The 26,571-nt window shown below is 46.0% G+C and overlaps 1 protein-coding gene across 1 annotated transcript; it reads left to right on the forward strand.

Annotated features, from left to right (window-relative positions):
- The first annotated feature begins 8,758 nt into the window (after positions 1-8,758).
- Positions 8,759-25,769, forward strand: MARVELD3 (MARVEL domain containing 3). Its single transcript, XM_006878631.1, has 3 exons — positions 8,759-9,225; positions 11,056-11,183; positions 25,135-25,769. The coding sequence occupies exons 1-3, from the start codon at positions 8,828-8,830 to the stop codon at positions 25,767-25,769; spliced, it is 1,161 nt and encodes a 386-aa protein (XP_006878693.1). The 5' UTR covers positions 8,759-8,827.
- Positions 25,770-26,571: the final 802 nt, after the last annotated feature.

Consider the following 26,571-nt stretch of genomic DNA (forward strand, 5'->3'; position numbering starts at 1 on the left):
GTAGTCAGTCCTTCACTGTTCCCTCTCCCGAAGCACCTAGCAACCACTAATCTCCATGCTGTCTCTTTATTTGCCTAGTCTGCACATTACAGATCAGCGGAGTGATGCAATTAATGACCTTTGTGCCTGGATTCTTTCATTTAGCATAACATTTTCAAGGTTCATCCATTGTTGTGTGTATATTTGTTGTTGTTAAGTGCTGTTGAGTCATAGGTGACTCATAGCGACCCTGTGAACGAAAGACCTGAACACTGGTATACGTTTCATTGTTTCTCCAGGTTCATAGAGTTTCCAGAGGCAGGCTATTTCAGAAGTGGATGCCACTCCTGCTTCCAAGCTTGTTTAAATCAGGGAGTTCTACCAAACACTGTCCACCATAGGGAAACATTATTGCATTGTGTGTATATTAGTATTAATGTATTAATTAATGTATTAATGGTTGACCATCTTTATAGCTGAGTAACGCTCCACTGTATTGGATGTACCACATTTTGTTTGTACACTCATAGCTGAGAGAGTTCTAGGGGCCTTATGGACTGTGTTTTAATGGTAACAAGGGGATTGTCCGTAAGACAGAACTTTCCATGAGAAAGATCATCTATCTGTCTGATAGCATAGCTCAGAGCATCCCCTGCCCTGTGCTTAAGAAGCACTGGTTGCACAGTGGTTACAACACTTCGTCACTAACAGAAAGGTTGGCAGTTCAAGTCCACTAGCTACTCCCTACGAGAAGGATGTGGCAGGCTACTTCCTTAAAGAGAACCCTTAGAAGCCCTATAGGGCATTTATACTCTGTTTTACAGGGTTTCCTTAAGTCAAAGTCAACTCACCATAAGAGGTTTGGGTTTTGCCTGGTATCTTAGTGGATAATGTAGGGTCGTCGTCTTGAACAAGGCAGGTGCTAAGCCTGCCTTCTGTGCTGCAGAAAGTCTTGAGTAGATGGACATGGACCTCCAGTTCTGAAAACGTCCCTCAACCAAGAAGTGTAAAATGTTCTAATGGTTAAAGAGCTTGCTGTTGCCATACCGCAGTGAGGCATCAAGGCCATCTTGTCCCTACTCTGCTTGGAAACAAGTGCCAAATGGTGATGCAACTTGGCAAATTTATCCAGATTCACTGAGCTCCATAGAGAGGCGAGAGCACCAATGGGAGCCAAATGTACCCAAGTTTGGGAACATCAAGTCCCTAACAGGGTCCTGGACAACAGGGGTGAGATATGATGGGATCCCTGGAGCTTGGTTAGCGATCCATGAGATGTATCTTTTTCTTTGGGAAGGTTGGTAGAAATAAAAGGAAAAACAAATAATAAACAAATACTAAAATCTCTGCCCAAGTCATATCTGGAGAGGTTTGGCTTGTACTTACTTGTTAACTAAAACTCTTCCCTGACAAGAAACATGCAACTCAATAGCTTTTATCAATTCTTTCAACAAGTGTTTATATGCCAGACTCTGTTTTAAGTGCTCAGGATAAGTTAAGGAAGAAGACAAAGCAAGCCCCTGGCTTCACAGAGGTGATATTCTCATAGAGGAAGAGGAGGAATGGACCAAAAAAAAGTTTCTGTTGTTGTAGTTGTGTGCTGTCTTGCAGATTCCAGTCCATAGCCACCCTAGAAAACAGAGTAGAATGGTCACAGAGGGTTTCATAGCTTGTGATTTTTTTTTTTTTATTCAGTGGAGTGGCTGGTGGGGTCAAATCACCAGCTTTTCTGTTATTATTAACAAAGCACTTAACCACTGCGCCACCAGAGCTTCCTATTAGGAAGTGTTGATGCAGTGAAGAAAGTGAAATTAGAAGGGTCAGTATTTTGTGCCTAATAATTAAGACAGGTTCCCTCTAGTACATTACTATTTTTTAATAACTTCTGTCTCGTTAACTCAGAAACATGGTGATGTTATATACCCTAACAGGACTTTCTGCTAAGTGTTTTATTTTAGATTAAGATACACCAAAAAAAAACTCCCAACAATAATACTGGGAGTTTCCATATAGCCTCCATCCAGCTCCCCACAATATTAGCCAAGCATATAATGATCAGAAATCTCACACACTGTAGTACAACTATGACATATAAGACATTTTCCGTGCTACGACACTTCTAGCAAAGCTGCAGACAGTTTTTAGATTTCATCAGCTTCTTCACTATTGTTCTTTCTCTTCTGATCCAGAGGAGCACATTTTGTTTAGTAATGGGGTTTTTTAAAAAAGAAAATTATATGATTGTTTAAGTACTAGCACTGTTGTTGTTTACTGTCCAGTTAGAACCAACTCATAACCAACCCACCAGCAGGTTTTTCAGAGGCAGTAAACTGCACGAGGAGATTGCCCATCTTTCTCCCAAGGAGCAGCTGGTGAATTTGACCCGCGTGCCTTTGGATTGGCAGCATAGTTCTACCACTAAGCCACCAGAGCGCCCTAACTAGAATTCGTAAACATAAAATAAGGGATATATGAGATTTAAATTCTAAACTGCTCCATGTTCCCCTAGGGAGCCCTGGTGGCTTAGTGGTAAGGAATTGTGCTGCTGCCAACACAGAAGTATCCAGTTCAAAGTCACCAGCTGCTTCATGAGAGAAAGATGGGCAATTTCCTCACGTAATTTACTGCCTGTGGAAAACCTGCTATAGTTTGATTCTGGCTCAACAGTATACAACAAGAACATGTTCCTCTACCTTCTTCCCTGTTTTATGTTTTCCGTATCACTGCAACTATTGAATCTAACATACTGTTATATCAAACCTAAAATGTCATTGGTTGGAGGGCCAGTGAAAGAGAGGAAGACCCTCAAAGAAATAGATGGGCATAGTGTCAGGGACAGTGGCTCAGACATACTGGAGATGACAGGGAGGGCAGCAGCAGAGCAGGCTACAGATCTGCTGTTCTTACCGTTGCTAGGGGTCCTGGGAGACTCGGCAGCATCTAACAACAACAATAATTACCTCACTGAAATGTCAGTCCCATAAGAAAATTATTTTTGCCTGTTTTATTCACTTATATATCAATAATGATTTTAGTTTGGTGTTTAAAAGTTGTTATGTGCCGTCGAGTCGTTTGCAACTCATAGCCACCCTATGTACAACAGCCCTAAACCGTACTCTATCCTATGCCAATCTCATTGCTTCTGACACACCCATCCCGATTACCCCAGTCACTGAATCAATCCACCTCATAGAGGGTCTTCCCCTCCTGCGCTGCCCCTCTACTCTACCCAGCATGATGTCCCTCTCTAAAGACCTGTCCCTCCTTACAACATGTCCAAAGTATGTCAGACGAAGCCCCAGAATCCTTGCCTCCAAGGAGCAGCCTGGTTTAACCCTCTCTACGATGAATCTGTTTGTTTCCTTGGCAGTCCATGGTACGTTCAATACTCTTCTCCAGCACCACAGCTCAAAGGTGTCAATTCTCCTTCTATCCTCCCTAGTCATTGTCCAACTCTCTGACACATAACAAGTGATTGCAAAGACCATGGCCTGTATCAGGCGGACCTTAGTCTCCAGAGAGACACCGCTGCTCTTGAGTTTAAAAGTTACTTGATAAATAAATGACAATATGAATCATAATACAGTAGCTAATATTTATAAAGTACCTTATTAGGCAATGTTCAAAGCTCTTGTGTTGAGAAACCAAACTGTAAAAGAATGTAGCATCAGGATTGGAGGAAGACTCATCACTAACTTACATTATTCTGAGGACACAGTCTTGCTTACAGAAAGTGAAGGCAGCTTGAAGTACTTACTGAAAAAGAGAAAACTGCATTCTTCAGTATGGATTACATTGTAATAACAAGAAAGCAAAAGTCCTCATATCCAGATCAACAGGTAACATAATAAAAGATGGAGAAAATACTGAAGCTGTCAATGATTTATTTCACTTGGATCTACAGCCAACACCTATGGTAGCAGCAGTCAAGAATGCAACAGAGAGGAATTGTTCCCACACCAGAAGAGATACTTTGCGTAGCCAGAGAAGACAGACATCCCCCAAGCCATGTTAGGGATGGCAGCAGCGGCGGCAGCTGAAATGGAGAATTGGATGTGCGATGGGACTTTGGGGTGGAGGAAGCCAGTGTCTGCAGGACTGAGAACTTTGTTGGACAAAGAGCCAATAGGCTCAAGGCTGAGGCTCCTGTGTACACATTTTGGGAACTGTCTTTTGTTTTAACTCCTACCCCACCCCTGAAAAAAGAAAGAATTCAAAAGACATGTTGCACCACCAAAATCTTCTGTCAAAGACTGCTTGAACATATTAAAGAACAGCAATGTCAATTTAGAAACAAAAGTGGACCTAATGTAGGCCATGCTATTTTCAGCAGGTTCCTAAGAATCTGAAAGTTGGACAGTGAACAAGGAAGGCTGAGGAAGAGTCAATGCCATTCATCTACGGCATTGGAGAGGAGTTCTGGACAGAAGAGGAAGAATAAATACGGAACTCCAATGGATAATTGATGCCTTTGAATTGTGGCACTGAAAAAGAAGACAAAATATACTATGGACTGCCAAAAGAACAAACCAACTTGTCTTGGAGGAAGTGCAAAGAACATAAAATGTACTCTAGACTGCCAAAAAACCAAACAAACCTATCTTGGAGGAAGTGTGATCGTGATGTTGCTTAAAGGCAACGATAGTGAATTGGACTCACATGCGTTGGACATGTTGGACAGGAGAGACTAATCTTTGGGAAGAGACAGACTGGGGAAAGGTCAGCAAAAGAGAGGAAGACCTTCAACTAGATGGATTGACACATTAAGTACAAGAGTGGGCTGAGCATGATGGAGAAGGTGAGGAAATGCTTAAACACGGTGCAGGTCTCTTATTTATAGTGTTGCTTTGAGTCATAGGCATTGAGAAGACACCTAACCATATCAGATTCTTGGCCCTTTTGCAAGTTCTAAACACTTCACAAATCCTGACTCAGTGAGGTCTCAGAATAAAACCACAGATACTATTTATCATAACATTGTTGTGCAAATGGAAAACCTAGGTTCCGAAACATTAAGGAAACTACATAGCAATTAAATGGCTGTATAAAAACTTAGGTCAAGCAGAGAAGAGAGTCCACGTCAGAGAATGAAATGTGACAAAATAAACAGCATCAGAGAGATGGGATGTTGCTGACTTTGAAGATGGAGGAAGGTGCTGTGAGCCAAGGCATTTTGGCCTCTCGGAACTGGAAGGAAATCCGTTCTCTCCCAGCGCATCCAGAAAGCAATGCAGACCTACCCACACCTTGATCTTAGCTCAGTGAGTGAGACTGGGTGAGACCTCTGACTGGAGACTTGTAAGAAATATGAATTTGTGCTTTTCCGAGTCTTAGCCAATAAAAGAAACAAGTCAAAGCAGCCAACTCTGGCATCCATCCTTAACTGGTGAACAGCCCTGCCTCATAGTCCCACAAACAAACATCATTTATATTTTGGAGCAAATTTATTTGTCTTCCTTGCCAAAGAGGCCCCCCTACCCCGAGTTACATAGGGCATGCATTCCATTTCCTGGCAGAAACAGAGGAAGAATCCACCCGCTCTTGTTTGCTTTGCCTTTGCTAGGTGCTGAGGCAAGACAGATGAGGTACCCTGAACACAGAGCGAGGGCCAGGTACACTGAGGACCACCAACAGGAGCGGTCTGTAGGAGGTTCTGGATGAGGACAAAAGGGAGGTGACTGTGTTGATTTGGAGATGTCACAGTGTGTCCAGGAGACAAGCAAAAGAAGGCTGAGCTCACTGCCCTGAACACCAACTGCCCTCCAGACCTCAGGTTAGGTGCATGGATTCCCCTCTCCTAACAAAATGGATTTCACTTCCCCACAGCAAGGCATCAGCTCTCCAGTTACCTGTTGTCCTTGCCAGAGCAAACATTGAGAAACAACCAGGCTGCATGACTTCAGGGTTGCATTTTATTGCGTCTGCCCCAGGGATGGAACATTCCCCATCAGCCCCAGCCCCTGTGCAAATCTGGTGGAGGGAGCAGATCTCAATCCTAGTGAATAAGTTGTTATCATCGCAGGTGCCGCTGAGTTGGCTCTGATTCACAGGAACCCTAAATACAGTAGAGCAAAGCACAGCCCTGTCCTGGAGTCATTTTCACAGCCACTGTTGTGATTGAACCATAGTTGTAGTCCTGGGATTTGTGGAGGGCAGGAACAACCAGAAAAAGATTCTGCCAAGTTTCCCATGCAGAAGAGCAAGCAAGGATTGTGGGCAGTTAGACGAGGAAGGGCACCGTCTGGTATCAGAGGAATAACCTCTAAGCGCAAGGATGACCAGCTGTTCTGGAGTCTCTGTTCTTTAAAATAAATAGGTAAAGTGATATATATACATATGTAGATCAGTGTTTTCTTTCACAATATTGTAGATAGTCCAGAATGACCAATCAATTTGCTTACCAAAGTTCCTGATTTTCCCTGCTCTGTTGATTGCCTAACAACCACTAAGCTTCCACATCCTGTGAGTGAACCCTGACATGAAAATTATTAACTGTAAAGCTTATGCATCTTGTAATTATTTGATCAGTGTGTTCCTGGCTTGTGATTTTTGCCAAAGTATTGACTCTGAAAGCAGATCACAAGACCTGAATTCCTAGGTGCCTCTGGTTGGTAGGTATTACCAACCTGGGGATACAAAGTGTTGAGTCTGAGAATGTAGACCACAGTTTCTCTTCAGGTTTGTGTATTTTTTTTTCCCTTGAGCAACATAATAGTTTATTTGACATGTAAGCATGTCCTTGTCATGTTTACTTTTAAGGGTGTGGTTTCTAAAAGAAGACTTAGCGTCCCCCTCTATCATAGTTTCTTGGGGAATGAATCAGAACGAGTGCAGCTTGGAAAGAAAGTCATGGTTTGCTAGGAAGTTGCAATGAAAAGAGAAGGGCTTCTGCAAATTATTGTACTGACAGCTCGAAGAAGAGAGGGGCATGGAGGGGCTCAGTGTAGGTTGGACTTGGCAATGCTGACTCAGTATGGTCTTGGGACCAAGAGCTCGCCACTTTCCCCCCCAGGATTTCCAGTTCAGCCACCCTACTCCCCTGAGGAATTTAGAGGAAGGACAGGACCTATATCATGGGCACTGCTACTTGTTCGATGAAGCTGGTCAGATTTATGTGGCACTCTGAAAGGCCCACACACTCATAGGTGCTCAGCACAATCTATCTAAGTCTTTGAAATGGAGCTGCTTAAAGATAGCATCACAGCCTCCCAGTTCACTGCCACCTACAGCTCTCAGGCTCAGCAGCAATTGGTCCCTCTCTTGAACCCTTAGCCTGTGTGCTTTGCCAGCCGTGTCCACGCAGGGTGCAGCGAGCAGCTGGTGGATGGCCGGCCGGGCAAGTCAGGGCCGGGGCACACGCAGGTTTGTGTATTTCTAAGAGAAGTGACCAAATATGTCTTACTTATTTTATGCCACGTTACCCAGTTGCACCTCCCCACACTTGAATGAATCAAAAGAGAAATGATCAGTTCTAAGAAAACATAAAATCTAGAATAATTCACAAGAAAATGAAAACAATAATTAATGCTCTTCTAAAATGATCCTGTGCCAGCCTCAATTCTAGGCGTTTTGCATAAATTAATTTCATTTTTATAACCAGCCCTGTGAGGTCAGTTCTATTATTATGTTCATTTCCAGTGAAGAAAATGTAGGTGCAGAAAGATTATATACCTTGCTCAAGCTCATGAATTTAGCAGGTAGTACATTAGGAGTCTAATCTGTCTCTGGAGCTATCTGAACAGCTAATACAGGATCAAAAGATCAGACTTCGAGAATTTGACAGTCCCCCTTGTTGTACCATGAGTGCTTTGGGTGTGGATTCCTAACAAATTGAGACAATGGCTCTTCAATTTCTCTTAAAAGCCACAGTAAAAATAACAGACTAAAAAAGGAAGCAATGCTAAAAATGCCAAAATGTATATAATTTTTTAAATGATTGGATATTTTGATGAATATGTCAGTGCATTTGGTAAGGTGGCCCCTGAGAGTAGAAACTCCCAAAACTTTGGGCACCTGTGTTAGTCAAGCTAAGCATCTAGTATTTAAAAAAAAAAAAAAAAGGCGAGCTCTGGTGGCCTAGTGGCAGGAAACTGCACTGCAATCCCAGAGGTGCGCGGTTCAAATCCACCAGATGCTCTGCTGAAGGAGGAGGAACAATCGCCTCCTGTACCAGTCAGATCCAATTTGACGGTACACACATAAAATAAATAAATAAAAATTAAAAAAAATATATATTTGTATTGTATATAAAAATATATATATTTGTATTGTATATAAATATATATTTGCGTTGTACATAAATATATATATTTGTGTTGTATATAAATATATTTGTGTCATATATATATATATTTGTATTGTGACTTGAGTGAAAGTCCATAGAGCAAATCCGTTTTCCATTCAACAATTCATAAACATTTTGTTTTCTAATATTGATTGCAGTTTCTAGAATGTGCCATCACTGATTCTATTTGCATTTTTCCCGTCAGTGCACGAGGTCGGGTGCGCCCCCTAATGGTTCGCGCATTTGCGTGGGCCCCTTGCCAGCTCCGCGCGCTCGGGTGCGCCCCCTGCCGGTCGGCGTCCTCTGGCGCACTCCCTGCCAGGCCACACACTTTGGGGGGGGTGCTCGGGTGCGCCCCCTGCCGGCCCGCGTCCTCCGGTGCACTCCCTGCCAGCCCACACACTTCGGGGCGCCCCCTGCAGGTGCGCGCCCCGTCTGCTGGGACCGCACTAGCACGCCTGCGCGCAGGTGAGCCTCCTCCCCGCCTGGCCACCTGCCGAGCAAACTTCTGGTTGGTTGTTGCCCTCGGGTCGTGCACCGGGGTAGGGGGAAACAGAACCGGCTATGGAAGAACCTTCGAGGGTTCGCGAACACCGGGCCCGACCGAGAGAACGGGACCGGGATCAGTACCCGCGTTCGAACCGAGACCAACACCCCGAGAGACAGCGGGACCGAGCTGGGGACCGGCGGCGGGAAAGGACTGGAGACGGGCGGCGGGATTGGGACCGGCGCGGGGAGCGGGACCGGGGGAGGGACCGAGACCCCCACCTGGAGCGGCACAGGCCTGGGGGCCGCCGCCCAGATGATCAAAGAGCTGGGGAGAAGGCCCGCTCGAGCCGGACACGGGACGGCCCCCAGGTGCCCCCCTGGGACACAGCCCTGCCCCCCTGGGCCTTGCCCTGGGAGAACCCGGAGACACCCGCGCAGAGGAAGGAGGGCTTGGGGCGCCGAGGCCCCGACAGGTGAGCAGCCGCTGGGACGAGGGCAGAGGTTACCAGAGACCAGCTCCCTCCCTTCGCGTTCTTAGAGGTGACCCAGCGAAGAGCGACCGCGACCAGGTTAAGAGGAAGAAGGGGCTTCAGTGCTGTGAGGGGGAGGAGACCTGGTGGGTGGGGTAACCGGCGCCCCGCCCACAGGGCTGCCTTGGGGCCCTGGATCCCACCTGTGTTCTACAGCCGGTATTGCTTTATTCCTTGGGATAAAACCATCCCAACCAAGGGTAACGTGTCATCTCACCCCGAAAACCGGACTCTGACTCAGAGTCACCCTACAATTTCTGTACATTGTTATTGTCGCAGAGCAGCTGGTGGGTTCAAACCAGCTACCATTCAGTTAGCAGCCCCAATGCTTAACCCACGGTGCCCCAGGGCTCCCCCTTCTAGATGGATAGTGTTTTAAACAGAGAGCTCCCCGCTGGAAGGCTGAGATCCTGCAGTCTGTGGGTGACGTCTTTCTGGGCAGCCTCATTTGAATGCAGTGATTGGTGAGACGGCGCCGTCCTGAATGACACACTCTGTAAGAATTCAGAGACTTTCCACAAAACCTTGTATAAAAGCCTCGGAATGTTCCGGAAGACCCCATGGCCTAGGAGCAGGTGAAGGAGGATGAGGGGTGACTGTTCTCCCCTGTCACCACCTGGGGTCAGTTGTCGGTTTACCATGCCATCCAATCCCACAAACTCTACAGGATGCCTCTAATCAGACTGAACAGAAAGGATGCTGCCCCTGCCCAACAGGGAGAAACAGATTGGAATGGGGGTGATGGCTGACCCCTGCTTTTTGATGCCTGTTGTCTTCTCAGAGCTGCCCGTCTGTGGGATTTGGGCAGCTAGTCTCTATTGTGTGCGTACAGCCAGAAATCTGCTATCCTGAGTTTATGTTTTATTATCTAAAACCAACCAACTAGAATGACAAAGAGTGTGTGCCCAGGTACAGTCATAGCCACTAGCTATTGTTTCTTAGTTCAAACCACTTTGTGTTACAGCTATGGGACCTGGGGGAATCCAGAGCTGCAGTTTCAGGTTTCCTTCTAAAGGAGAGGTCTAGCATCTTAAACTCCCCACCTCTCCATTCATCCAAAAGTAGTGATAGGAATACGTTTGCTCACAGCCAGTTGGTGGTTTGAACCAAAGGGCTATTTATCTCTATCTTTTCTCTATTGAAAAGATGGGCTGTTGGGGTAAGAGCTACAGAAATCTGTCCTCGGGCATCCTTTCAGGCCCCACAGCTTAGAGGTAAGCAGGATGAGACTTCAGCTTGCACATAACCTTGTGTATGTTATATCAGGAAGGGCCAGTCCTTGGAAAAGGACATCCCACCTGGGACAGTAGAGGATCAGCTAAGGACAGGAAGACCCTCAATGAAACGGAGCGACAGAGTCACTGCAGCAGTGGACTTGAGCACAGTAAAGATGACACAGGATGAGGTGTGGCTCTGTTATTCCTAGGTCTCAAAGACACCTGACAACAGTCTTTATGGAAGCAGACTGCCGTGTCTTTCTCTTAAGGTTTTACTGAACTTCAGTTAGCAGCCAGATGTTTAATCACTGTGCCACCAGTGAGCCTTTGAAGACCTTTGAGGCAATTGTACTCTGCCCTAATCATGTCCCAATGGACATGATGGCAGTGGGTCTGGTAATGGTATGAAGGGAGTTCTCAGGTGGCATAGATGGTTAAATGCTGAACTACCAACTACAGGGTTGTTGGTTCAAAAACACGTCTGCTTTTGAAGGGTCTCAGTGAGTCAGAATCAGCTGACAACACTAACAATGGTGTATTTGCTTTTCAGTTACAGCGCATTTACTTCAGGGAGATACGTGCCCCCGAACCTCAGGCCTGGACAAGAGGAAGTGGAATTTTACCAGTCAGAGGCTGAAGGACTCCTGGAATGCCACAAATGCAGATACCTGTGCACCGGGAGAGGTGAGTCGTTTTGTAGGCCGTTTGGTTCTTTACCTTCCCCTGTGGTCCTTGAAGGAGTGATCTCAGCTGTTTAAGCACAAATTTAAGTAGGCTAGTATTTCAGTGTCCACATGAGGTTTTTGTTTATGTATTATTGGAAGCAGGAGTGGCATCCACTTCCTCAATAACACGCCTCCGGAAAGTCTATGAACTTTGATAAATGTTGATAGTGGTAGAGGGGCTTCAGGCCTTTCATTCATAGAATCGCTATCAATCGTGCTGACTCAAAGGCAGTCGGCAACAACATTATTTGACATGCTGTCAACTATGACTCATAATGACCCTATGAACAACAGACCCGAACCTTGCCCTATTCTGAACCTTCCCCAGGACTTTCTACATGCTCCAACTCATTGTTACAGCCACACCAACAATCCGTCTTGTTGAGGGTCTCTTCTGACCCTCCACCTTTCCCAACATGATGTCTTTTCCAAGGATTGACCCCTCCTGACAACATACCCAAAGTTGAGATGAAGTGTCAGTATCTTTGTCTCTAAAGAGTATTCTGTTTGCACTTTCTCGAAGCGATTGAAAATACTATGGTTTGGATCAGGCACACCTTAGTCTTTAAATTGACATCATTGCTCCCCAGCACTTTAAAGATGCCCTTGACTGAATATTTGTCCAGTATAACATGACTTTTGATTTCTTGACTAGTGCTACCATGAATGTTGCCTTTGAAATAAAATGACAGTCTTGACGATTTTAATCTTTATCTATCATGATGTTGCCTCTTGGTCCGGTGGTGAGTTTTGTTTTCCTGAAGCCGAGATACAATCTGTATTTGAAGCAGTAGTCTTTGATCATCTTTGAAAAGTGCAAGTAGATTCCCCATGCTTGTCAAACATGCTCAGAGCCTGGGGAGGTGACTTTCAGATCCACAGAGATCTTCTGTGTTTTGCAGGTAGAAATGGCTGGGAGCTGCCAGCTTTTGGAAGGGGATTTTGGCAAGGTGGGCTGGGTTGCAGATCAAGCTATGTGATCACAGCCTCTGGCTCCTTGGGTATCTGATACCCAGACACTAAATTAATGTTTTTTTTTATTTTTTTTTTTACTGAGGTCAAAATAAGAAATATAGTTTGCATGAAGATCAAGAACTTATACTAACACACCAAAATAAAAATATTGTGAAGCAGTACGCAGCCTGTAACACACTAAGAGCTCTGTTGTTTTCAGTTCTTTTCTGTTTCATTCAAAACAAACAACAGAAACCACATTTTGATGAACCACCCAGAGAGGGAAGAACACCTTTTAGGTAATACAGTAAAAGCTGCGTCAGAGAAGGAAAATGCAAATTATTTTCTTCTAGCAGAGATTGAAGGAGAAAGGGAGATAAGCATTGAGACCGAGAAAAACAAGGCAGTTGGCTTGAGTGAGTTCCAGCTCTCACAGGCGGGCAGGTGAGCACCACTGTATCAAGTGTCAGCTGCGAAAGTAGTTTCCCAAGGCTCCCTTCCGACACCTGGGCCGGCCTTGCCAGCAATGAGGACAGGCTGGTTTATCAGGGTGAGTGAGCCCAGGCGGCACGCACCCACCCCACTGGGTGAGAAACTCTGTAATCTGCCATGTGTGGGGAAAGCACCCCAGCCTCAGGGAGAAAAATCAGAGTTCATACCTGCAAGTGTGTTCTGGGACGGGTGCACTGATGGAGGAGATTATGGGATTACAAGAGGACCTCTTTCAAGGACTTCAGGGCATTCAGCCCACAAGGATCCTCCCTCTAGTTTAAGTGTATCGGTACCATCTCACAACATTTCATTCTTCTATCTCGAGGCTCAGGGAGATACTGGAAGTTAGCCCAGCAGTTAAGAGAAAGAGCTGTAAAGGAAACAGAGTGTGACCTAAGTACGGCCGGGGTTTACCTGAGTGGCTTTTCTCCTTTTCTTGATGACGTCAGTGTCACAGGCTGGCTAACGGGTTTCTCCATAGAGATGTTTTCCCTCCCACAGATTGCCTTTCTAAGCAGGTGAGCAAGAGAGGGCAGGGTCTAGGCTTCTGATACAACTCTCATACTTAATTGCCACTGAGTCAGAACTGAATCATAATTGACCCTCCGTTGGGTCTCTGAGGCCATAAACTCCACAGAAGGAAACAGCCCATCCTCCCATGAAGCCACTGGTGGATTTGAATCACCAGGTTTTGGGTTAGCCACTGCTCCCTCCAGACCAGGCCACCAGAGCTCACTCCTAACCCAAATGCACCTTGATTTAGCTGTAATTGCTTCTGGCTGTTTGGCGTGGAGCCTGGGGGTTGGGTTTCTGGGTATAGTGGAGAAAGAGGATGGCACAGCAGAGACAAACGAGAGCTTATAAAGGAAGAACTCTGGACTCACAGAAAGCACACAGTACGGTGTTTAGAGGGAACAGGTCACGGAGCACCAGGAACTTCTCTGAAGCAGGAAACAAGGGCCTGGGTAAAGGTCACCTACCTGGCGGTTATTTTTGTGATTTCCTCATCAGTGAAATCATCTCCTCCTCCTGCAATTTTGTAAAAAGTGGGGGACAACTGTGGTCGCTCAAACTTCTTAAGGAGGTCTCAAAGTTAGGGGCTGTCACCCACTCTTAGGAACTTTAGGGGAGCACTGAGATGACCCGGTAAAAGAGGTAGCCCCAAATTCATTTTAGGGGCATGACCACTTACCTGGTAAAATCCTGAGGCCTAAGGAGGCCTGGTGGCTGAGTCTGAAGATTTTTAACTAAAAAGGCCCCTGCTGCTCACAGGCTGCTCCGAGGCGAGAGACGGGCACTCTGGTCCTGTGAACATTAACGTCTCGGACGAGCAGTGGAGGTTCACGGGGGACTCAGAATCGACCAGTAGAAGTGAGTTTAAGGGTAAAAACCAGACGGAAAGCTAGTGCAGACGCCATGATGCATGTAAGAGGTTACTGGGGGATTCTGTGTGTGGCTTGTGCTGCTTATTTGAATGGTAAATTGAGTTTACAAGGTCCTGGTGTGAAGGACCTGGAAGTCTCCCTCAGACTCCGTCAGATTGCATTTGGAGCAGCCTCTTTTCCACTATTAGTTCTCCTTTAAGACCTAAGACTGTTAAGTCTCCTCTTTAGGTGTGCAAGGAGCTCCGGTGGCACTGCAATTAAAGCATTAGTTGCTAAGTAAAGAGTTGAAGTTCAGGTGCTCTGGGAAGATGAGGCAGTCTATTCCTGTAAGGGTTTGTAGACTTGGAAATCTCGTGAGCACTTCTACTCGGTTCTGTAGGGTTCCACAGTGTCCTGCAGGGTTCTTCCGGGTTGCTTTAAAGTCGCAGTCCACTCAGTGGCAGAGGGTTTGGTTTTAGAAGCTTCACACTTGAATCCTGATGATTTGCATTCAGCTCCCAGCCTTAACTTTAATGGTTTTTCTCCCAATAAAGCTGTAATCTCTGTAGTCAGTAGTGCTTATCTCTCAGCCCTGAGGTTTATGTTTTGATTGTGATTTATGTTTTGAGAGTGATTTACATTTTGAGCGTGTTGAATTTTCTGACCAAAATCTTTTGCTTTGGAGGAGTTGGGAATGCAGTCCATCAGAGTAAGGGTGGGAAGAGGGTGACCCACAGCTTCCCCTGCTAGGACTCGGTGGGTAGTGCACATGGTTAAGGCACACAGCTGCTGACTGAAAGGTTGGAGGCTTGTTGATCTACTCTTTTTTTTTTAAATTTTATTATATTTTGTGTGTGTACCGTCAAATTGGATCTGACTGGTACAGGAAGAGATTGTGCCTCCTTCTCCAGCAGAGCATCTGGTAGATTTGAAGTGCGCACCTCTGGGATTGCAGTGCAGCTTCTTGCCACTAGGCCACCAGAGCTCCTTGATCTACTTGCAAAAACATCAGCCATTATAAACCCTATGGAGCAGGGTCATCACGAGTCAGAATAGATGATGACAGCAGTTCCTTCATTTAGTTATAATCATACAAGAAATTTGTGGGGCTTCCGCCGTCAAACCTCCATTCTTAATCCTTCTTAAAATACTTCTTTAATATCCTAATTTGGTGCTTATCTGGACAGAATTTACTTCAAGATCTCAAACCATGATTGACTTTGAGTGTTAGCTCACAAACAAATCTGTATGATTCCACTGAGTCAGGGCAAAGGGAGCCAGGAGTGACCTGAGATGAACTTCAGTTCCCAGAGGAGGAGGGGTGCAGACGCACAGCTGGGCTCCTTCAGGGGTAAGGAGCGGCCAGCTGTGTACACAGAAGACTTGGAGACCCTCTAGACCTTTTTTTAAAAAAGAAAAACCAAAAAAAAACAAACAAATCTTGATACCTTATTTTTTAATAAAACAGCAAGGCCACAGATCCCTTCCCCAGCCTGACCAGATATACCTTCCCCAGTCTGTGACTTTCTGATTCTACTAAAGTGAAAACAAGAATAAGGTGCTGGGTACAGGCCCCAGATCCACCCAGACTGACATGAAGCTCACCCGTTGTAGAGCAAAGCACTGGGAGAGGAATATCCTTTACATTGCGGCTCCTTGGCAATACTTTAGTGACACAGTGTTTAAGCACTTAGCTGGTAATAGAAAAGCTGGCAGTTTGAACCTACCCACCTGCACTACGGGAGGAAGAACTATGCTTCCATACAGAGTACAGGCCAAGGGTAAGGAGCTGTGCTGCCAAACCAAAGGTATGTGGTTCAAATCCACCAACTGCTGCTCAGAGAAAGATGGGTGGTCCCCTCCCATGTGAGTCACTGCCTCTGAAAACTGTCAAAACGTTAGCTATGGATAAGTTCTGACTTGATGGCACCTAACATGAATATATGGTTTCGTATGAGTGTCTGTGTGTGTGGTGGCTTATTGGCTAAGCAATTAGGTTGCCAACTCAAAGACAGGCAGTTCAAATCCACCCGCTGTTCAGCAGGAGAAAGATAGGCAGTATCCTTCCATGAGATTTGCAGCTTTGGAAAATGTGAGGGATCAGCTATGAATCTGTTCCTCTTGACTACACTGAGTTGGCTGGTTTGCTAAGTAAGAGCTGACCCACACGTGTGTGTAAATATGACCTTGGGCACAGCAGTGAGCGATCATGAGGATGGCACAGAATGGGGCAAGGTTCTGGTGTGCTGTTCATAGCTTACTATGAGTCATAGTTCTAACAACAACAAATACAGCTACATATAAAACAAGTAATGGTCACACTCGTTGATTTTTAATAGTTGGCTTATATGTTTTCATTTTATATCCTTAAAGACTTTTTTTAACGATTTTGCTTTTAGGGAGGTCTGGTGGCTCAGTGGTAAGAAATTGTGCTGCCAATTCAAAGGTACACAGTTCTAATCCACCACCTTCTCCACGGGAGAAGGGTGAGCAGGCTCCTGTTGCAATTTACTGCCTCTGAGAACTTGCTAGAGGGGCAGCTATGAGTCGGTTCTGACTCCATGGTACAAAACAACAAGGATGTGGCTTTATAAGCAAAGCTTCACTGTTTTCACTGGGGGAAGCTGTAGGGTGTAAAGGTAATTCTTTTTTTTTTTTTCTATAATTATATTTTATTAATTTTCATAAACATTTACAGAGATTTTGGGCTTCCACTCATTCATTGTTGCACTATTCTCTTTACCCTCCTCCCAGTTTGTTCTTGTCCAAATGCCACAGTGCTTGTCAAAGCCAGTTCTGATTAATCTTCTTTGTCAGTGTATCCTATGCCATTCCCTATCACTCCTCCCTGAGAGAGACTTCACCCTGAGTCATAAGGAAAAGGGGACGGTGTATTCTCTTAGCTACTTCCTGCTGAAAAGGGACGCTGTGGGTTTCAGGGTGAAGATCTTCTCTCACTACTCTAAAGGGCCCCTTTGGCAGTAGGAAACACATAGACTATTATGGAGATTGATTTTGGAATTCAGATGCACTCTTATTGATTGTGCTTGGCTGTACATGTACATATCCTTCAAGATGTATCATGGGGGTGTTGCAACCTAGAAGACACAAATTTGACTAACAAGTTATAAGTACATGAGTCCAAAAATTATGGAAAAGTAAAAGAAAAGATTCTTTCATTGTTTTACAAACCCTCCCCCAGGTCCCCTCCACCCTGCAGCCCTCGCTCTAGTCTCCTGTGATGACAGAAATACCCAGTTACATCTCTCTTTTAGACGGTTCTCTCCCTCCTCTGCTTCAGTGCAGTATACATTATTGAACCCATCTTACTCAGTGTCTCCCTAACCCCAAGGACAGTCCCATTCTACAACAGTGGCATCATGTAATATTTGTCCTTTTGTGACTGGGATATTTCACTCAGCATAATGTTCTCCAGAGTCAACCATTTTGAATAATATTGCATGAGTTCCTTGTTTTTTAATGCAGCATAGTATTCCATTGTGCGAATATACCACAGCTTCTCTAGCCATTCATTTGTTGATGGGCACTTAGGTTGTTTCCAACTCCTTGCTATTGTGAACAAAGCTGCAATGAACATGGGTGTGCATATATCTGCTTGGATGTCAGCTATGGTCTCTTCAGGGTATATTCCCAGTAGTGGAATTGCTGGGTCAAATGGTATCTCTATTTGCAACTTTTTGAGAAAGCGCCATATTGCTTTCCACAGGGGTTGCACCATTTTACACTCCCACCAACAGTGAATCAGGGTTCCAGTTTCTCCACAACCTCGCCAGCATTTGTTGCTTGCTGTTGCTTGCTGTTCAAAGGTAATTCTTGACAGTGCGTCCTTTCCTTCAGAACCACGTGCCCAACTAGCACAAAACCGGGTTCTGTGCTCTAGGGTGGGAGTCAGCTAACCCAGGGGACTATCTCCACCTTGAAAACGCCCAGTTCTATCTCATACTGAGCCAAATAAACCAGCCTTAAGGACTTTGTATGATCACATTTCTGTGAAATTACAGAGAAGGCAAAACTCATGTACAGAAATAGAATGCAGAACAGTGGCAGGCAGGAGATGGACCTCGCCTGCACCAGGGAACTTTCTGGAAAATGAAAATGCCTGTCTTGATTATTACACATTTGCCAGTGCTCTTAAAACTGTTATTTTATGAGGCACATTTTGTTTTTGTACAAGTTATATCTCAGTAAAGTTTCTTTTCAGAAGAGCTTTAGTGGATGGTCTGGGGCCCTTCCCTTGCCCAACAGAAAGAATCTAAGGGCCTGAAAGTATTAAATTTTGATAAAATATTATAGACCAAGAAATGTGCCTTTTAAGGAAAACTAAACCACAGTTATCTATTGAGTTAAAAACAGTAAATGTGTTTCGTTTTCATTTTGCCGTGTTAACATTCTTTGTGTACAGTTTTGTGATCATGTTATACAACTATCATGATTATCAGTTTTAAGGCTTTTTTTAAAATTACCCTCAGTTGAAAGTCAGTGTCTCCTAAGCAATGTGCGCATCTTTCACCCTTCCTCCTTTTCTCCTCTGGTGACCACTTAGGTCTGTGTTGTTGTGTGTACCATCTAGTCAAAACCAACCCATAGCTGACCCTCCAGTGGGTTTTCAGAGTCTAGATACCTGTTCTAGATACTTCAGTATATAAAAAGCACAAACTCATTACTGTCAATTTGGAACTGACTCATGGCTGACCCTCCAGCAGTTTTTCCATAGGCTGTCATGGGAGAAGAGATTGCCCATCTTTCTCCCTCGGAGCAGCTCGTGGATTCGAACCATGTGTTTTTGGGTTGCCAGTGCAACTCCCTACTGACTAGCCCACCAGAGCTCTCTAGATGTTTTAAAGTAGAAGCACACATTAGTTCTCATTTTGTGACTTACCACTCAGCCTGGTATTGTTGAGTCCATGTTACAGCGTGTATCAACACTCCCTTTCTCTGCATGTAACTGAGTAATATAATACTTCATCATACGTACAGACCACATTATACGTATCCTCTGGTGATAGACATTTAGGTGGCTTCCTCTTTGGGCTATTGTGAATAGCTCTACAATGAATACTGGTGAACATGTTATCTGTGTGTGTTCCTGGTTTCATTGTGTTTAACTTGGTGAGCATTATGTACTGAACAAACTTGATTTAACGTATTTCAAATACATGTAAACCACAGTTACTATTTTGATGTATGATATCCATACTTTTTTAAATGTCATTGTATTTTTTATGCTCTTATTACTTTTTTTAAGTAAGTTGGAGCAGTCATCTCTTTGACATTAAAGGTAGCCACAGAGCATATATAAAGAGAAGATAAGTTTTTCTGTTTAGTGTTGGTGGGGCAGAGGCACGTTCCTGCCCTTTGGCCTCGCTTCCTGCTCAGTGGCTTGAAGTCTTCCTCCATCTGCACGCACCTGTCCTGGGGAGGCGGCTCTCTTCAGGCCAGGCTGTCTCACACCATCTGGAGAATGGGGTTCTCAGTGTCCACCAAATGCCACATAGGCCGGCACCAGGCTTTCCAAGGGGACAGTGGGCAGACGCAGGAAGGTGAGCCTTAAGTTAGAAGAGTCTCTAAATGAAAACCCACCAGATGAGTTGCCATTGCTTTCACCTCTAGGGGTTCCACGTGTATCAGGATAGAGCTGTGCTCCGCGGATCGGGCAGGGGCTGACTTCAGAAGTAGATCACGAGGCCTTTGTTCCAAGATGCCCCAGGGTGGATTTGAACCTCTAAACTTTGTGTTAGTAGCCAAACTCAACTTTCTGTGCCATCCAGGGTGTAAGAGTATCTCCCTAAATGGTAACCCCCCTTTCTTTGCAGCCTGCTGCCAAATGCTGGAGGTTCTCCTGAACTTGCTGATCCTGGCCTGCAGCTCTGTGTCTTACAGTGCCACAGGGGGCTACACGGGCATCACCAGCCTGGGGGGCATTTACTACTACCAGTATGGAGGGGCATACAGTGGTTTCAGTGGTGCTGACGGGGAGAAAGCCCAGCAGCTGGACGTCCAGTTCTACCAGCTGAAGCTGCCCACGGTCACTGCGACGATGGCCTACAGCGGCGCACTCATGGCTTTCTGTTGCCTCGTCATCGTGCTGGGCGTCCTGCGGGCCCCGTGGCACTGCCCGCTCCTCCTGGTGGCCGAGGGCTTCCTGGACGTGCTTATTGCTGTGGCGTACATCCCGGCCTTGTACTTCTATTTCCACCACCTCGCCGCCGCCTACGACTCCCCTGTGTGTAAAGACAGGGAAGCGCTGTACCAGAGCAAGGGCTACAGCGGTTTCAGCTGCAGTTTCCATGGGGGAGACATAGGAGTGGCCATCTTCGCTGCCCTGGGCATCGTGGTCTTCGCCTTTGGGGCCATCCTGGCTGTCAGGGGTTACCGAAAAGTCAGGACGCTGAAAGGAAAGCCAGCAGAAATGTTGGAGTTTTAAGCTTTTTCAAGTGACAGAGCTGTTCCCCTTCACAAGAGTTGATGAGCCGACTTGGGCACAGCGGGCATGGCTCCTCACCATTCCCTGGTCCCTGGAAACCTCGCTGGGTAACCACGGTTACCTCGCCTGGACATGGCTCCTCACCGCCGTGCACCATTCCCTGGTCCCTGGAAACCTCGCTGGGTAACCACGGTTACCTCGCCTGGACATGGCTCCTCACCGCCGTGCACCATTCCCTGGTCCCTGGAAACCTCGCTGGGTAACCACGGTTACCTCACCTGGAGCCCAAGCCCCCAAAGCTCAAAGGCACATGGAGCAAAGAGCACAACTTGATAAGTCAAGGGGATTTGAAGAACCTTATCTTCAAAATTTATGAAAAGTCACACAGATACAGCATTTCAGCTTCTCTTTTTTAAATGTAGCTGTCTTAAACAAATTGGTTAGAAATTTCCACTCCTCCCCCTTCCCAGGCTGAACTTTCCATTCCTTCTACGTCCTTAATTCTGACTGGAGGTGGAGAGGGTTTCTGGAGAGACTGCTCCTGTAAAATTTAAGTTGGAGGTAGGCGTAGGCCGAAGTGGGAGGAATCAGATTAATTCCCTGGACTTCAAAGAAACTGTTCTACAGGCCCCTTGGAAGTGCCTTGGGAAGCTCAATGAGCATTTTGTACCTCTTGTAAATATGCCATTGTGCGGAGGAATTAAAGCGGCATCTGGAAGTCAGCATCCGTCTGGAATAAAAGATCAAAATCTTGCCTAATAGAACAATCTGTTACTTTGGGCTAACACAATGGGTTCTTATCACATCCAAAATTATGGAACATTAAAATATATTCTTGATACAATGTTTTATATCTAAGTCCATTTTTTTAAAAAAACAACCACAACAAACCTAAATGAAATGTGGATGTAATGGTTCTCTTATTTTTTTAAAATATTATTTTTCCTTTACATACAGGTAATTTACAGCATTTAAATGATGATTCCATTTGGGTTTAGAAAAGGAAACCCAAGTATGTGCTTGCATATGATTAGAAAATTTCTCTAAGAATATATGCTGTTAGGTGCCATCAAGTAAATTCTGATGCATGCTCCCTGTAGGACAGAGTGGAATGGCCCCAGGCGGGTTTTAGGCTGTTGTTACCTGGTCTTGTCTCCTGTGGGTTTGAACCACTGAACTATTGTTTACAGCCGAGTGTTTAACCACTGGGCCACTAGGGCTTCTCAGTGAATAGAAAACAAAGTGCTAATAGTATTAGTTCTGAGGAGAATGAATTTTTATTTCCCCTTTGTGTGTGGTTTGACTGCACAGGTCACTTTTAGAAAACATCGCGCCCTATCTTGGGTTTTGGTTTGCTTTCAGGACGCAGTGCAAAGGCAGACATAGACGTGTTAGACTTAAGTATAAAATGGTGAGCCACAAAGCTGTCTCTCCAGAAAGACAACACGCCCTTTTCTTCCTCCATCTCCAGGGTGCTCTGGTGGTGTAGTCCGTAGGGTCTGTGCTGCTAACCTACAGGCCATGCCTCTCTGGAGGTTCGAATCCACCAGCATCTCCATGGGAGAAAGATGCACAGCCTCCTCCCACATGACTTACAGCCTCCAAAAAGCAGCTGGACGGTCAGCTATGAGATGGTTCAGTCTCCACTTACTGCTCCAGCGCCCTCTCTGAAGACTGTCCCGTTCTGTGTAGACCCAGCTCTGATAACCAGTTGTCATGCACTTGACTCTGGCTCCAGGTAACCCTACAAGTCGGGTTGAGCTGTGCCCCGCAGCCATGGCAGATTGTTGGCACTGAATCACAAGGCCATTCTTCCAAGGCCAGCACTCATGGTTGCCCTTTTCTTTCCTCCCGCTCATGGCAAGTTAGGAAGTTCTCGGGCCTGGGTGAGATGGACAGCTAAGCCAGGCCAGGCCTTGGACAGGACCTGTGATAACAGTGGCCATATGACCTTCAACATACTCGGTATCATCTGATTCAGCAGAAGACCAGGATTCTTACAAGTGTTGGGGTCAGCAGAGTAGTTGGCAAAATCCAGATGCTTTCCCTTTCAGCTCGCAGCTGTGTTGAGCTGGTTGTGACCTCACCACCTGGACAATGTTGAGGTTTTCTCTGTCTGGTCACTCTTACTGCCGACAAGTCAGAGGCGACTCCTAGCTGACCTTCCAGTGGGTTTCCAAGGCCAAAGATCACACAGGAGGAGATTGTCCAGCTCCCTCCCACGGACCTGCTGGTGGACTGGAACCAAACAATAGGCATGGCCTTTGAGTTAGCTCAGGTCTTGAATGAAGACACCCCCGGAGATCAGCTTGTTGTTACGTGCTGTCAAATTGGAACCAACTCATGGCTGACCTTCTAGCAGGTTTTCAGAGGCTGTAAATTGCATGGGAAGGGACCTTTCTTTCAAGGAGCAGCTAGTGGATTTGAACTGCATGTCTTTGGGTTCGTAGCGAAACTCTTTGCCCACTATGCCACCAGAGAGTAGTAGGATAGTATTTCTGGTTTGCTTTGGGGGTGAGACTAACGTGCATGCCGCCTCTGTACGTGGATTAGAATGATGGTCGGCTCAGCCCATGCTCTCTGCTGCACACGGTACCTGGCAGAGAGTGGGCAGTCTTGGTCTGGTGTTATTTTCCATTTTACACAAGAATGTAGTTTCTCCACTCTCAGAGCCCTTGACTGCTGTGTCCCATGGACAGCCTAGGAATCTGTGTGGGCTCAGCAGGAGACAGGATCCGCCAGCCCAGTAGCTTGCTGAAGTACTTAGAGATACTGGCCTTCAGCTTCCCAGTTTCTAACCATTGTGGGGTGCAGCATGTCCCCTAATGTGTGAGAGGGCTTTCCTGTCATCTAGGAAGCCTTATTAGTTCCATTTCTCCTTCATGCTCTATTTCTTGCCTAGTTTTTAAATGTTACTAAGGAGTATCCCCATCTGCTTATATAACATTTTAGGATTCTTTTCCCCCAAACATTTTCTTGTACTTTCTTTCGAGACTCATCTTAGCTCTATGGGACACAACAGGCCAGCAGACATTGTCTCTAAGACTTAGACTAAGTGGCTTGGGCAAAATTACATGGCAGTGAAAATCAAACACAGCGTTCAATAACCATGTTTCTCCCTTATTCTTCATCTCAGAACACTGAGGGAGTGGTATCTAACAAGAGCCAGGGGCTTTTGTCAGTAACCAATGAAAACCGGCCTTGGGCAAGGACATACGAAGTCCTTGGGCCACTGACTCCCACTGCCTCACAGCAAATTCTTTAAATTTGTAAGACTCTCTCAAGGGAGCAATCTGGCCATCTGTAGAATTCTAGCTGAATAGACAATTCATCCACACACCAGAGGCCGAAGCTGCATGTCAAGGAGTGGGGAGGCTTTCCAGGAACCCATCTGGGAACAGCTCTGGGGTCGAAGTGAAAAAGCAAGGTGGAGAACAGTGAAGACAATGTGTCTTTTGGGGGAAAAGTAGGGGAAATGGGAGACAAAAATGCAAATTTGAATGTGCTTTTATTTTGCTCTTTAAAACACTGCTAAATTACCCTGGAAATCAATGAAAAGTAGTTGGGGATGGAGTACAGAGTGGATGGTGGTTGGAGGGAAAATTTCTGTTTTGTAATTTTGATTTTTCAAAATTTGTAAATTTTGCAATATAGATTCCCAGGAGGTTGTAAATAGTAGTTATGTAGCAGCAAGTCAGGAGTGACCCACAGCTGACCCTCCAGCAGGCTTTCAGAGGCAGTAAATCGCAGGAGAGGAGAGCCTTCTCCCGAGGAGCAGCTGGTGGATTGAAACCACAAGCCTTCGAGATTGCAGCTCAGCTTCTTGCCACAAGGCCACCAGAGCTCCCTAAAGATAGTAGCGGTAACAGGGCTCTAAATATCATATAGTGTGGTTTCAAAATACAGTGGTCTGACATGGTGCAATCCAGTTGATCCCCATTCACCAGTCTGACGTGACTGATTTGTGATGGTAGATATAATTTTGTGCTGTGATGTCCCGTGTGGATTCCAGCAACCACAGAACTGTCCCATGATAAAGCTTCCCAGCGCTGTCCCTTCCCCGCTGTAGCCATTGATAACCAGCAGCCACTGGTCTGTTCTCCATGTAATTTTATCTTTTCGAGACTGTTACCTAATCAAATAGTAAGTAACCCCGAGACAGGCTTTTCCTGCCTCAGCATAATTACCTAAGCTGTATTACTATTTCTTTCCTTTTTATTGCTGTGTGTAGTATTCTGTGGTATGAGTGGACTGCTTTTTGTTTAATCATTTACCCACTGAAGGACATTTGGGTTATTTTCCATATTCGGCTAGTAGAAATAAAGCTGCTAGGAAGATCCATGTACATGGTTTTGTGTGGACATAAACTTAATTTCTTTAGGGTGTGGTTGCTGGGACATACAGGAAGTATAATGTTTAGTTTTTCAATGCAGCTGTCCAGCAACAACATCCCAAAGCAACATCTTAAGTTTTTCAGATGTCTTTAAATAGAGGCACTGTGGGCAGGGGAGGGGAGACCATCTGAGGATGTTAGACTGGAATTGGCTCAGGACCCTCCAGTCTAGTCAACCAGTGAGTGGCACTTGGCTCGCCTAACCTGGGCCTTTCCTAGGCAAGTGCTGCCAGCGTTAAACGGCCCCTCTCTCTCCTCCTAGGTGTGGTTCAGATAGTGGAGGTGATACTGAATGGGATGGTTCTCATGTGTATCGTGGCTTCCTACTTTGTCCTTGCCGGATTCAGCGCCAGCTTCACCAGCAGTGGTGGATTTGGGAACAATTACTCGCCATTTGCGGGCAGTGAGCTGGAGCAGGTCCGGCAGCTGGACCAGAAGTTCACAGTCCTGCGGGCCCCCCTGATCTACAGCGGCGTGGCTGTTTCTCTGGGCCTGGGTGTCCTCACCATGGGTGTCCTACTCCAAGGAGCCAAGAGCCTGACAAGACTGCCTGGGAGGTGGCTGCTCCTGGAAGCTGCCTTCAGCCTCCTCGCTGCCCTGGGCTACTGCGTCGGTATTGGCATTTACCTCCACGCAGCACTGCAGATCAACGCCACAGACACCTGCAGAGCGAGAGAGAGGCTGTACGCCCGCAGGGGTCTCACCTGGATGAACTGCCAGCTGGCAGGCACGGACGGGGCGGCAGCCACCTTCGCCTGCATCCTTGTGATTCTGTATGGTGCCAGCGTGGTGCTGGCCCTGCGGAGCTACCGAGAGCAGCAGCACTACATGGACAGTCACCGACAGCACGGAAACGCCAGCGACCCGCCAGAATACCCGTGGTCGGGCACACTCTGAGACCTGGTGCTCAAGGGCCAGGGCCGAGTTGTTCCTCTCAGAAAGTCTGGCCCTTTGAAATGGCATCTCAGACAATTGTTAAAGATTTGTTTTTAACATACTTAGTTTCATAAATGTACCATTCCATATCAATATAGAGCTAGATGATTCTCATTCTTCTCCTGTAAAAAGAGCAGGGAATGCTGGCCTGGCTCACTGACTGATAAGAGCTGGAGGACTATCTCCAACCAAGGGCAGCATCATTGGGTTGGCTCTACCCTGGCAGTGTTCCTCTGTCCACAGTAAGGGGAACAACTGGTGCCGCTAACTTGGTATGTGCCGTTGAGTCACCTGTGACTCATAGCGACCCTGTGTATAAAAGCCCTAGCTGAGTAGCCAGAAAAAACCATGCAAGGTGAGGACTGCAAAGCTGAGGGTGGAAGGACCAGGAATCGGATCGTTCTTGTACCACTGAGTTAACAGATCACAGACATGGCACCTTCCCTAGGGGAAGGGATCCCCTCTTCCTTGTTGTGTACCATCGAATCAGATCCAACTGGCACAGGAGATTACACTCCTTTTCCAGTAGAGCATCTGATGGATTAGAACTGCACGCCTTCGGGATTGCAGTGAAGCTTCTTGCCACTTAGGCCACGAGAGCTCCCTTACCCAGGGGAAGGATTTTAAAGCAGTTGTGAGATTGAAGTACATTCTGACTCATTAGATAGAAGCTATTCTGCACAGCAAGAGGGTCAGATAGTACTGCACTGGGTCTGCCTCGGATCCCAAGGAGTCTTCTATTGGAGGTGGGCGCTGGGAATCC

Source organism: Elephantulus edwardii, unplaced genomic scaffold (assembly GCF_000299155.1).
Source record: "Elephantulus edwardii isolate Elephantulus edwardi_28Jun2011 unplaced genomic scaffold, EleEdw1.0 scaffold00001, whole genome shotgun sequence".
NCBI classification, from domain to species: domain Eukaryota; kingdom Metazoa; phylum Chordata; class Mammalia; order Macroscelidea; family Macroscelididae; genus Elephantulus; species Elephantulus edwardii.

Bases quoted from the DNA above. Each gene is read 5' to 3' on its own strand.
- MARVELD3 (XM_006878631.1), top strand. From the start codon at position 8,828: ATGGAAGAACCTTCGAGGGTTCGCGAACACCGGGCCCGACCGAGAGAA. The intron at 9,226-11,055 runs GTGAGCAGCCGC...TTTCAGTTACAG, and splicing joins GGGCGCCGAGGCCCCGACAG to CGCATTTACTTCAGGGAGAT. The intron at 11,184-25,134 runs GTGAGTCGTTTT...CTCTCCTCCTAG, and splicing joins ATACCTGTGCACCGGGAGAG to GTGTGGTTCAGATAGTGGAG.